At 40.9% G+C, this 12,070-nt stretch overlaps 1 protein-coding gene across 2 annotated transcripts; it reads right to left on the reverse strand.

The window, feature by feature from the left end:
• Positions 1-216: 216 nt before the first annotated feature.
• Positions 217-11,957, reverse strand: LOC145437518 (monocarboxylate transporter 9-like). Of its 2 annotated transcripts, XM_080314782.1 has the most exons (10): positions 11,682-11,957; positions 11,150-11,205; positions 9,993-10,200; positions 9,415-9,558; positions 9,146-9,309; positions 8,449-8,677; positions 7,426-7,555; positions 1,634-1,772; positions 1,349-1,562; positions 217-805 (listed from the first exon to the last, which is right to left on the reverse strand). In XM_080314782.1, exons 3-10 carry the CDS (start codon positions 10,180-10,182, stop codon positions 678-680), a joined length of 1,338 nt encoding a protein of 445 aa, XP_080170908.1. In that variant the 5' UTR covers positions 10,183-10,200; positions 11,150-11,205; positions 11,682-11,957; the 3' UTR covers positions 217-677. The 2 variants fall into 2 exon arrangements, with proteins under 2 accessions (XP_080170908.1, XP_080170906.1); XM_080314780.1 differs by lacking the exon at positions 11,682-11,957 and having other exon boundaries at positions 11,150-11,658.
• Positions 11,958-12,070: the final 113 nt, after the last annotated feature.

Genomic DNA, 12,070 nt, shown 5'->3' on the forward strand with positions numbered 1-12,070 from the left:
TCTGATGAATAATAATATAAGGACGATGGTTGAAGACGTGTTCGCGTCTTTTGCCACTGGGATCGCTAGGTGACCATTTTGTCACGGGCTCTTTTAATATCTTGTCGTCTATGAAGTATGTGAGGCTTTGGAACAACTCTTCGTGCCTCCCAACTGGTTGAGGTCGCTTGGACGTTGCCTACATTAGCCGCCTGTTCCTCAATCGTTATAAAGACATTTCGGACATGATTTTTTATTTATTTGACGCGCCGCTCGTCCCTTCAGTACTGTAATTCGAATAGTATCCGCGACTCACCAGAGAATGTGGTACACAGTTTACTAATCACTGAGTTACGTCTGGCTGGTTACCATATCACAGTGAGTATGTGCTGAGCTTGGATGAAAATTGAGGGGCTTCGAAATTGACACGTCCCCACAAATATATTGATATTGAACGTGTTTCGAGGCAGGGCTGCGTGTCCAAGTTGTCCATCCTCGTCCAACTGAACACGTTTATAAATATCCAAGGTCTGTTTCATAATGTAATGTAGGCAATCAGGATAACATGCATCAATCGGCATGCTGACGCGGCATGTCCTACGTGTCAGTAGATTTTTATCAACCGAGTTTTTTGATCCAGACGTTCCATGTTTCGCACCGTGCTTCTATCCGCGTAGAAACTGTGACACCTTTTCCATTCACGGTGATTTGTTCGCGTAGCCTTCCGCTTTGTTCCGGAGAGTAACTAAAGCCCCGCTTGTCATAAGACAGGCACCGGCGAAATAAAACGACGTGTCGTATGTATCCGTAATATCGCAGAGAAAACCTGAAATTAATCCGAGAAAAGTTATCGCCGAAATATGGGAGGGAGTAGGCTATATATTAATTATTATAATGGTGTGTTAAATGTTGGCTGCCTATACACTTTGTGTAAGGCTGCACCAAGTTATCATTGACAGTAGCCGTGGGAGGTATACCATCCGCAATACCGTCTTGATTAACCAGCTCTATTTCACTTGACTCCTACCACGCGCCTCACAGCAGGCTAACTTGCCGAAAGTCAGGACAAAATAAGGACAAATCTGCGTAATCAGGACGTTATAGTAACCCTGTATATAGGCCTAACCGCCTAACAGCCAGCACAAAACTTGAATGTAATAATACTTCAATAATGACGTTAGCTAATAGTGACTAGGCTCCACTGTGACGTAGCCAACGACTAATACGTCATAATAGCAACCTTTGGAATATGGGAGACAACTCCACCCGCGCTTGTGCCCAACTGTCCATTCGTTTATGATTTTCGTACGATTCTGAATGACTGGGACGTCATTGCCTGGATATTTCCACATATTCCGGAGGAATTTACCTGCCAAAGCGGGTCCAATGAACAATCCGACGCCGTTGATCGCAATTAACCAGCCATAGGCCACGGAAAATAATTCCGGGCCCAGAAGTAAAGCAGCACTGGCGCGAATGAGCGGGACGGACACATTGAAGAATCCGTAAAATATCGCGTAACACAGTAGTGCAATATCCGTTTTGAAGAGCGGACTCAGTGCAGTCAGCAAACCCGCGACTGCCTGAAATATTAAGATTGGAATTGCAATCGAACTCATGGTGTTCACTAATTACAGAATGGTTGCACACATACATTTGAGAACCCATACGCGTAAAAAGGATGTATATTGAACAGACTGCAAGTCACAGGTACAGCGAGACGACCCGCGCTCATGGCCAGGCTCGATGACGAAGCGATCCATGCTACCGTGGTGCCGTCTATGCCTAGAAGTCTAACAAAAAACAATTTCATATTCATCCCAAACTTGCTAGCTCAAGATATCAATAGCAAATCATACTTCCAACATCAAACCTAACGCAGCATTATCACTATTCTGGTGTGAACGCTGGTCGCGTCTCACTCGTCACAGCCAGACATGGGGTAATCGCGATTAGTAATCGTAATCGATCACGACGATTACAGCATTTTCAAGTAATCGTAATCGCAATCGATTACATTCGATAAAATTCCGAAGTAATCGTAATCGTAATCGACTACTTCCCATATCTAATCGATTTCTTTGTGAAAGAACGAATACTTTTTATTTGTACCAGGACTATGACATAAACTGAACATTCGTGAACAAGGAATAGATATTATACCAGGTTCGTGATAGCACAAACGTCTGATTTTCAAATGCCATTGCTCATTATTACGTCAGAAGTAGGCTATTAGCTTTGCTAGTCATTGCGTAAGAAGTATCCACAGTAAATAGATATTCCATGTACGTACATTAGTGTGATTGCAAGAACACCCGCGCTGTATATCAGGTTATCAACACGTTCCACACGGCAGTACCTCGCAGCAAGATAATTAATTACCACTCTGCCTAGTTTGAAATAGTAACTTGTGTATTGATGTTTGGTTATGCTTAGTTACACGCAGTTTGACCGTAGCTGCTTGGCGAGCAGTACGCCTATGTAGTACGTACACCGGACAAAGATTTGAAATTTTGTACTCATCAAATAAAACATTACGGTTTACGCAACGAAGCATTAAAAATCAACAGCGGCTGATATATATCATAACCGAGCCGTTTTTGCCGTTTCTTGTAACGGCAGCTTGCAGTACATTATCTGTATTAAGTTGAAGGCATAATTTTATGTTCTCTTCATCTTATTCTCATATGACTCTACTTAAAACGGGCGCCAATCGTTATTTCACAATTCTTTACTCAACATTGGGACCTGCCGTCATAGAGAGATATATCATGTTAGCGTGGGTTGTAACTAGAATCAGGACCAAAACAGCAATTCGTCCCCCAGTCCAAACGTTGGTCTTTGGCACCTATGGGATGATATTTTCAAGTTGAAAACTGAATTTCGTCAATAAGATTGGAAATTGCATTATATTATTATTAATTTTTTATCCTCTCTCTGCCCCCGATATTCAGATTTACCTGTAGAGCTGGCGGCACGTAATTCCTAATTATAACGTCTGGTATCTTGCTATAGTTACTTTAGAGCAGAGGTCTCAAACACGCGGCCCGCGGCATTTTAGAATTTTAAGTAATAAACAATATATTCAAGTGGCATATCCTTTTTAGATATAATAACCTAAAGTTCATCTTAAAACTACTATAAAAATCACTGAAATCTCAACAATCTTGTTTAAAATAGACAAATTAAATCAGCTTATGTAATTTGACTTTGGCAATAACAATAGCTTATACTTATCACGACTATATCAAAACCGGGATTAGGCCACACCGCTCAAATGCTCTGATATCAGATCAATTTCCAGTATATTTTTAAATATTGTACATGAAATCGTGGCAGGTCAAAGTTCCACTAGCTGCAATATAATAACCCGACAGTTTTACAATGTCATGATGCATCCCTCTCGTATGATGTCTATAACTCATTAATTAAAAAGATTACGCTCGCCACAAAATCAATTTTATTCAAATATTTTAAAACGTGATTTTTCCGTGTCAAGTGAATAATACAATAGTCAATTACATTTCCACGATGTTTGTGAAATGTCTGTATACAACGTCCGTCAAATAAGGCCTACTTGAAAATTTTGCATCAAATATCCCTATAATTGATGCTGCGGCCCGCGGCGTCATCAAAAACTAGGAAATTGGCCCGCGAACACATTTGAGTTTGAGACCTCTACTTTAGTGTATGTTGTCAATTCATGACCTCCGGTCTGTTATATAATCAAAATATATTGTTGTATCCAAAACGTAGCAGACTATATGAAACACTTTCTAGAGACGCACATACAAATTGTAATGTCTTTAATGCTCTGTGGGTGCCCGGGTGGCATTTGCATTGTGGGCTCAGATTGGAAGGACCTGACTATTATTCACGACCACCCAGCTTCTGCTATTGACAATGGATACCTAATGGCTACCTTAAGTTTCGGCCACGCTTTTTCCTTCGTGAACTCGCGTGTTGGTTGAAACTGCATATGTCTTTTGGTGTGTCGTGGCACGGTATTGACTGGAGCCTAAATGCCTAATACTATAAATCAGGGTTGCATTTAAACAAAAATCAATTTAAAGCAAACATGTTTAAAACAAGCCCCGTGTTTAAAACATGTTTTTGTTTTTGTTTTTTAAGCCCTGACGTCACCAATGGGGTTTGACTCTGACAATTGAAAATACAGGGTAAATATAGCTCCTTTGACGAAATATCTGTACTATAACTGTTTAACCGACTATTTTGAGGGGTTCCAACCATCCTATATCGATGTACGTCGGCTAAATCGGGTGGTAATTGCCCGTAGACCCATACAACATGTTTTTTACACAATTATGGCATAATTTTACGACTTAAAAAACACTATGTAGTTTTTTAAAGCCTTTGTTTAAAACACTGTTTAAAACATGTTTTAAACAAAGTGTTTAAACAACCACTTGTTTTAAATGCTACCCTACTATAAATTATGTGTGCTTCTTATGTTGAGGGGGAGACGTATGAATATCGAAATCAAGGTTATCTAGAGAGAATTTTAAAGTTAATTAAATCTCTCGATATTACTTTATAATTTATGTTTATAATTTATGTGTGCTTCTTATGTTGAGGGGGAGACGTATGAATTTCGAAATCAAGGTTATCTAGAGCAGTGGTTCTCAACCGCCGGTCCGCGGACCGGTGCCGGTCCGCGACGACATTCCCGCCGGTCCGCCAGACATATTGCAATTTTATACCTTTATCTCAAGATGCAATGTTGAAGACTTGTCCATTGGTAAAATAAATAAAACATCAAATTCTAATCTTATTTAGAACTTCGTGAGGTAAGATTAGGGCTAGAAACATGTTCGATTTGACTTGAAGTTCAAGACATGTCTTTTAACTACATGCGAGCGACAAGTACAAAACATATACGAGCTGACTCTCCGCTAAACAGCGCAGTTTGCGCGATCATTCGTTTTGTGCAGGACCATCCCGGGGCCTACGATAACTTACCCCGACCATCCCAAACCGTCCAATCGGAGAGGGACGAACTTAAAAGGGGCCCAAAATTATTTTGCAAGTGAACATATATCATAGCATATTTTTTTAAAACTTTTTCCAACATTTTTCAATTTCTTTTCGCACTTAGCGCGATTTAGCGTCACTAAACGTCTTGCTTATTAGGTGACCTACTCCGTGATTTATAGAAATAGGCATTTCGGAGTCAGCCATTACCGCGCCACGGCGTAATAACACATAATGAAGTTTTAGCTAACACGGGACTCAACAATGTGTGCCGAAAACTCTCCAGCGAGACCACCGATTCAGTTATGAATGAGCGAAAACTTTCGCTATTGGCGTGATTAAGCTACGTAGACATGGGGTGGCCAACCTGCGGCCGTGGACACGCAATTCAGTTAGTATGTGTTGGCGGCCATCGACATGCAATTTGAATTTACGAATTAACTCCCGGTTTCTTGAGAGATTTTAATTAATCTTGAACCGCGCGATTCACCTAGACATCATTTTCTTTTTAAATATAGTAGCGTCCTTTGCAATCAGATCCCTACAGTACAGACTACAGAAGCGAACAGTAGAGGAAAATGATGCGCCTCATATAGAAATACCAGCTCGGAATCGTGTTCTCCTCCCTATACTGACAATCCTGATGGGAGGTAAAAAATAAAAGCATGTAACAAAGTGACTAAAAACAATTGGCTCAGCCGAAGATGTATCATCATTTATAACTTGCCCTAAATTTTCGAAAACACCCCCTCCATCAACTCTACCGGTGAATCAGATCACATGTGCTGAGAAAGGATAAATGTTTGATCAGTAATATGTAAAACTACTAATATTAATGACGAAATTCATCAGCGAATCTGAAAATTTTTTCACGCTTCGCGCGACTGTCGACGGTCCCGTGGCATGACCACTGACCACTCGGCATTTCGGTGCGTAGAGTAAGCCTATGTCATTAAAGAGATTGGTACTGAGTGTACTGGAAATACACATAGACAGTTTAACATGGGTATATGGCGTCCAGCTAGTTCATTATGACTACGCCCTGGAATGCGGCCGTAGACTACATGAGCAGTCGCAATGCGGCTCTGAATGTCAATAAGGTTGGCCACCCCTGACATAGATTCTCTGCTTACACTGAGTAGAAGGAATGTGCTCACAAGTACGGTAAAAACAGCCTCCGGAAGTTTGGCTCATCGCCCTGTTGCGGCCCAAGACCAACGATTTTTGTGGTGGGCGTACGAAGTGCTTTTTCGGCCCGGATTTGCGGATGGCCGGTATATCTGCCGTAAGTGCAGCACATTTTATTCTTAGTTGCTAGAGTAGCCTGCGTCTGGTGATAGGGAGCAATGAGCAAGGTAGCACGACAAGGTGCTTGGTTCGACTCCAAAACGCTTCTTCTCTCGATATTGTCAAAGAGAAGAATATTATTCGAGTTGCCATGGTCGGTTAAACCAACGACCTTCGCCGCGAAAGACTGTAAACGACTCTCGGCAGTAGCACGTTTATTTGGACAAGGCTATTGTACCTTGACTCAGCATAGACTCATGAAGATAATAATTTATTACGATCAAAACCTTCTAAAAGTCACGCTCTAGCACCATATAATTGCAAAAAACGGTTGCATATTTTCATTTTGGCTTCATTTAAATTTTCGAAAGTTCACCGGTCCGCAAGACATTTTTTGAAATTTTACCGGTCCGCGAGGTGAAAAAGGTTGAGAACCACTGATCTAGAGAGAAATTTTCGAGTTAATTAAATCTCTCGATATTACTTTATAATTTATGTTGGTTTACGAAATACTTTTGAGTCCCCTTCGAGCTCGCTCCCTACCATATTGGGAAATTTGGGGTGCGGCAGTCATGGACCTGGCAAGAATGCAAATCGTTAGATGTGATAAATCGTCCTCTATAAAAATGGGCGATGGGTATATTATGACGTAACAAGCAAATGACGCATCTTTTTTAAAGGAAGGTAGACCTTTTCAGCGCAATCCATATATTGTCTTCACACATAACTTCTAAGATGCAAAATAAATGTAATCGTGAGTAATCGTGATTACTTTTCCAATGTAATCGTAATCGTAATCGACTACTTCCTGATTTTGCTGTAATCGTAATCGTAATCGTAATCGCGTCAGTCGGAAGTAATCGTAATCGCAATCGATTACATTCATGAAGTAATCACCCCATGTCTGGACTCACAGCCAATCATTCCACGGATGAAAAGGACTAATATATCTACGACAAGCGTATATATGCTATAAAAATACAAGTAGTATACGCTTGTGAATTCTTCGAGCATTCGTGCATTCAAAACTGGAGAATGGGGTTATATTCTATATCCGTTGTTTGTGTAGTTTGCATGCATGCATGCATGCGCGGAGAATATGCGGGTGATATCTACTGATGCTGCTATATCGGGCAGATATTAATCCGACTGCATGGTAATACAAACCTGGCTCTTTCTGGAAGTTGCACGAAAGGTACATACGTCCCGATCCAGCAAAACAGCTCCGCGAAAGCCATTAACAGAAATACTGGATTTTTGAACAATCCCAGGCATCGCCTGATCCATGTAATGTTTTCTAAAGCAATTTCAAACTATCTAAATGCTAAACGGCATTAACAGATACCAGCGTAAGTATGACCCGACCTATAATGTGGTCAGAGGTGGTCAGTAACGAAGTACTTCTACGTTTTTAAGAACTTGAAGTAGATTTTGCCTACTCGCACTACTTATTAAGTAGTTATGATTTTAGACTACTTCTACTTCACAGTTTTCAGTTTTTTAGGCAAAAATAGACGTAGAAACCTACTTACTTACTTGTAAACCGCCATTCCTACTTATACCTGAGTAGAAATTCCGGCGTTACTTCTACTTCTACTTGAGTAGCGACGGTGACTACTTTGACCATCTCTGAGGGTGGTTACGGTTAATGAAATACTGATGATTAATACAACAATGCAGTATCATATATACTCGTGTTACATCCTAACGGTAGTTAGACACGAGACCAGCTAAAGTATTGACAATGACGCATACATTTCTGATGAGATCCCCTTAATCAAATCCCAGATTAGCAGCAATATATATATGTTCAAACGAGTGAGAATACGAGTACGCCGCCGTAGCTCACTGGATGCAGCGAAGGCTCCCGTATCTAATCGTGGCTGTACCCCAAAACCCGGCCAGCTGTGATCTAAACCTGAGCTGGTCTGATCCCAAACCCAGGTGAAGGGCAGAAAGGAAATCCGTCGTAGAATTCTAGCCATATCATGATGAATAAAAGTAGTAATTTCAACGACAAGTCAAAACTACTTCAAGTGGATATTGGAAATAAAAGGCATCATCGCAGTCCACACACGACAAAAGCCGATATACACGCTCTATTCTGAAAAAGTAACCGCGAACTGCGTGCTGCCACATGACCGTAACGGCACAGTATTTTCCAATGCCGAACTGAAACAACTATACTACCTGATGCGTTTCGAACATCGACACCATGGGAGTTAATGAGCGACGAGGCGTTGTCATCTCCGTCTTGACCACCGTCACTTGTCAGCGTAGCGTCCTCCTTTGGGGTCGGGTCTTCCCTGCCTTCGCTCATCCAGTCGAGTTTCACGCAATGCAAATCATCGGGCGAGAATGACAATTGAGCGAACAGCACCAAGTGCAGCGTGATCGCGCCGAGTATAAGCAACGCTCCCTGCACGAATTATTACTATAGTCAGTTTTAAGTGGTGCCTGCCGTCGTTTCCGGCCTTGTGTGCCCTGGAGAATAATATTATTCTTTGGTATTTCTTTATATGCTATGGTGCCGTGCGGCTAAGTCATTGAAAACAATTTGAAACCTATATAAACTCGGCACGAATAAATGAATAGTTTACGGAGCGTTACCCTCCCAGTCTGAATACGATTTATGCAGAAATCAATAAAATGTAGATGCCAGGGCATGATGACATACGACCATAGCAGAGGAATTCGAGATATATGGATGTGGCGTTGTCGCGGTTGCATCAGCTCCCCGCCATACCTGTGTTTCACAAGCACGCACTTTCCCGAAGCGGTATCGTAAAATGAATTTCTCATTACTCACTGCCAATGAGATAGTTGGGATTGGTTTTATTTAAGGAAATGGTATACGAAGTAAATTATCGTATACTTAATTACTTACTCGCCAGTCATAAATGTCTATCAAATATCGACTGAGCATGGTGTATCCAAATCCCCCGACACCAGCACCAAACGTTACCATGCCTTCCACTAAGGTACGCTGTTCACCGAAGTAGTTGTTGATGGCTATCGACATTCCAAAAAAGGCCAATCCGAATCCAAAACCTTTAATGCATTTCAACTTATATGGATGCAAAGATGTTAGTTAGTGCTTAATAAGTTATTTAGTGTTGGTGCATTAAATATAAGTACTGTATAATATTCACTTACCCATTAGGCCTCCATAGAAGAAACATAACATGAATACATTGGTAGCGAAGGAACTACCTATGTATCCAGCAGCCATGCAAATGCCGCCAAGGGCTCCGGCTTTACGATATCCAATATGCGTATTGATAACATCATACAGCGGACCTTTGAATATGACACTGTGTTAATTTTCACGAGCTAGTTGATGCATTTGGGTCATGCAAATACAAAGATTTTATCAATGTACACTGTGCTGATGCAAGCGTCAAGTTGATTTCGTCTTTGACATTCAACTCGCAACACCGATGTCGTTTATCGAGGACTTGAAATTAGTTTGTACACTAACAAATGAACAAGGAAGACTCTTTCCATACACATCAAGTGTATACCAGCATATTTCACAACAGATATCGACATGTCATGCGAAATTTCAATTCACAATATTTGAAGAAGTAACATATCAAAACCTCAGTCACGAGAAAAAGACGCATTTCCAACATCACAGCGTGGTCTTATACTCATAAATATTGATTCTCTATCAATGATTCTAATAAGAACACGTAAGTGACGGTAGAGAATGTGGGAAGTAGAAGTCATACCGAATAAACACGCAACTCCAGTGTTGATTCCTCCGATTACTGCTACTTTGCTATTACTCTCCGGAAACTTTTCGAGCCAACTGATGTAAAACACGCCAATTGTGTACGCAAGACCCCAAGTTAACGAACATGTGAGTGTCGAAAATACAAGCACCGCCCACTTGTACATATATCGATCAGCATTTTTCATGATGCAAACTCCCGCTCCCTGCAACGCAAATAATAATAATGTGCCACAACCAAAATGAAACTGTAGCACATCTCATGTCCGGCTGTGGTGCACTTGCAGCTAGCGAATACACATGGAGACACAATAGGATTGGTCACTACATTCATCTTGAATTATGCAAACATTTCAACATCACTACTTCGACAAAAAAATTGGTACGATCACAGCCCATCACCAGTGACAGAAAACGAACAACTAAAAATTCTGTGGGATGTACCAGTTATAACTGACCGCGAAATCAGGAGCAACCGCCCGGATATAATCGTCAAACTAAAAAAGAAAAGAGAATGCTTCTTCATCGAACTGGCTGTCCCATCTGATCACAACATACTGCAAAAAGAATCAGAAAAACACTCCAAATATGCAGATCTCAAAATGGAATGTGAGAAAATGTGGCGATGCAAAATAAACATTGTACCGATAGTCATTGGTGCTACAGGGGTCGTAAGCAAAAAACTCATGAGACATATCCAACAAATTCCGGGTAACGTCCGATTCGACATGATCCAAAAGATCACACTATTGGGCACTGTGCACATTCTTCGGAAGACCTTGAATGCACCGCTGGACTAAAATTACACTTGTGAATCACAGCATAATTTCTGTAATTTCGATTCTTCATTTTCAATCATCTTTACCTCTGCTCTGTAACCCTTGCCAATACTTCATCTACTGCAATTCTCCATGTATTGCATAGGAATAACAATTTGATGTATTACTGAAATTTTAAAAATTTACTCCAATCTTGCCATTTTCCTTTGGAGGCAGGTTGCTTCCCGGATTATGTGTGTATTTACCAGTTCTACTGTGAATAAAGAATATAATAATGATAATGCTTACTATATACACGCAATCAAAGTTAGCTTTAGCAACACAACTTGGCCGGAAAGAATATCACGCACAAATGCAGAGCGCCAGATATACTCACGGAGGTATGAAGGAAATTCCAGGATCCTGCATCAGTGGGCGATTAAAATAAAATTCCTGCTGAAAAGTCAAGATCCAAATGAGTTTAAGTTTCACTTCATCGCGTTAGGAACTGACTTGTCCGCAACGAAAGCAAACCGGCAGACATTTGAATTCAACAACTTTGTCATATCTATGTGTCATACTCAATGCGATTTCGCAAGTAACTAAGCAAGTCAGTAGCTATTCTAGAGGGCAACCGTGTCAATGGGATAGACTGTTGAAATGGACTGTTGTTTGTCAGGAATAGAACGTCCTTGGTCCTTGATGTTTATGCGGCATATACATCGACTCATAATACACATACGCTCGATCCCTATCCGTGCATGTATGCATATGTGCATGGTGTGCATATTTCTCTGTACAAGCAAGGTGCAAAAATAGCCTTGTTAGACTTTCTATAAGTCTTGCACCCCTCTATTAAGTGCAACCTTAATGCAACTTACCACGGCTACAAATATATGGCGACGGAAATGCATAGAATTCAACTATACCTGACTGATTCTTGCGATTTTGAGTTCAGGCGACTTCAATCATTCTACAAATGCCAACATGATATAAAATGCACCAGCCGGCTTTCGATATAGGATCGTAATACACACGCCATGAAATTGGTCGCTGTATACAATGCACCTACAGCTGAATCGACCAAAACGTAATAACATCCGGAAGAATACCGCAGTAATGAGTTTACTCTCCTGTACGTTCCGAGCGTATAAGACTTATAAAGTTAACGTCCCAATCCGACTATGTATTTCCTGTGTGCTGTAACGATCACCACATATCACTTGCTAAGCAAACTGCATCTACAAAGCGCCACACAACGAATAGCATCGTCGTTTGTTTGTTTTCAGGTAATCATGGTGTTTGTCGACTACTATGG

The sequence above is a fragment of the Botryllus schlosseri genome, chromosome 4 (genome assembly GCF_051294905.1).
Source record: "Botryllus schlosseri isolate E-star chromosome 4, Bs_hap1, whole genome shotgun sequence".
Lineage (NCBI taxonomy): Eukaryota > Metazoa > Chordata > Ascidiacea > Stolidobranchia > Styelidae > Botryllus > Botryllus schlosseri.